Source organism: Bison bison, unplaced genomic scaffold (assembly GCF_000754665.1).
Source record: "Bison bison bison isolate TAMUID 2011002044 unplaced genomic scaffold, Bison_UMD1.0 scf7180017864379, whole genome shotgun sequence".
NCBI classification, from domain to species: Eukaryota; Metazoa; Chordata; class Mammalia; order Artiodactyla; family Bovidae; genus Bison; species Bison bison.
This window is the reverse complement of record NW_011494951.1, coordinates 3272049-3273181: the sequence shown is the minus strand read 5'-3', so window position 1 is coordinate 3273181 and position 1133 is coordinate 3272049. Positions and strand designations below refer to the sequence as shown.

The following is a 1133-nucleotide window of genomic DNA, read 5'->3' as shown; positions in this document are numbered from 1 at the left end:
CCCCATTCCCTTCTTTGGGGAGACTAGGGTATTCTGGGGACATTCAGGTGCTTGTCTGCCCTCTTCTGGGGCTACCACAGGGGTTAGGAGGCCAGGGCCCCCTGAGGTCTCTGTGTTCCACCCCACCCCTGGAGATCCTGGGAGGCCGTCTAGACCCCCGCCTCCCATTGCGGATGTAGGCCCACAACCTGGGGTAGGGGGTGCCCCCGCCACGGGACAGTGGTCCACGGTAGCTGGAGGGGGCCCTGAGTCCCGTGGACGGGTTGGTTTGGGTGGCCCTCCCCGGTTCAGCTCCCGTCCCGCACGGTGTCTCCGTGCCCACACGCACAGTGACCTGGGGGGAGGGGGGTGGAGGCCCACGGGGCCTGCGGGCGCTGAGACCCTCCCCACGCCTGGCTTCCATCTCTGATGCGGCCTCTGTCCCCAGGGCATTCTGCTCAAGCGGAGCGGCAAGTCCCTGAACAAGGAGTGGAAGAAGAAGTATGTGACCCTGTGTGACAACGGGCTGCTGACCTACCACCCCAGCCTGCACGTGAGTCAGGGGGCTCGCTGCACCTGGGGCGGGCTGGGCATGGGGGGCCAGGCGGGCGTGGAGCGGCTGTACTCCAGGGCTGGAGGGAAGCGTGCCTGAACTCAGAAAGTCCTGCCCTTGGGAAAGGGCCCTCACTGTGGGGGCTCGAGGGCCACATGGACCCTAAGGCCCAGTGCCTGGAAGCTCTGAGTCTTGGCCGGGCCCTTTGGAGTAAACCCATCCCCCAGGCGGTCGCCCTCAGAGCTGCACTGGTGTGCAAGTCAGGTTCTCCCTCCTCCGCTGGAGCTGTTTTAAGAGCTGGATAGGGCCTGTTTACATGGAGTTGCTCACATTTTGGGGGGATGGGGAGGGGAAGATGGTGTTGCCAACGCGTGCCACATGTGTGGGTGCCCCTGGGCTCCCAGGACAGTGGGGCGCAAGAGGGCAGTTAAGCCAGGGCCACTGGGGGGAGCCTGGGGCCGGGACAGACCCCCTTGGCACGAGGCGCATGGGGGCACCGGGCCTGGGCAGAGGGGTCTGCAGGGGGTGGGGCGTGGTGACTAGGGGGGGACCACCGTGGCGGCTCCCACACTCTCCCCCCCTCCCCTCGCTGCGTGGCTCC

At 66.7% G+C, this 1133-nt stretch overlaps 1 protein-coding gene across 3 annotated transcripts in view; it reads left to right on the top strand.

The window, feature by feature from the left end:
• AGAP3 (ArfGAP with GTPase domain, ankyrin repeat and PH domain 3) overlaps nt 1-1133 on the top strand; it is a 44207-nt gene that overhangs the window by 28307 nt on the left and 14767 nt on the right. For all 3 annotated transcript variants that reach the window (XM_010857241.1, XM_010857243.1, XM_010857242.1), the window contains exon 10: nt 428-532. In XM_010857241.1, coding sequence (XP_010855543.1) covers nt 428-532 — 105 coding nt within the window. The remainder of the gene's footprint in view (nt 1-427; nt 533-1133) is intronic.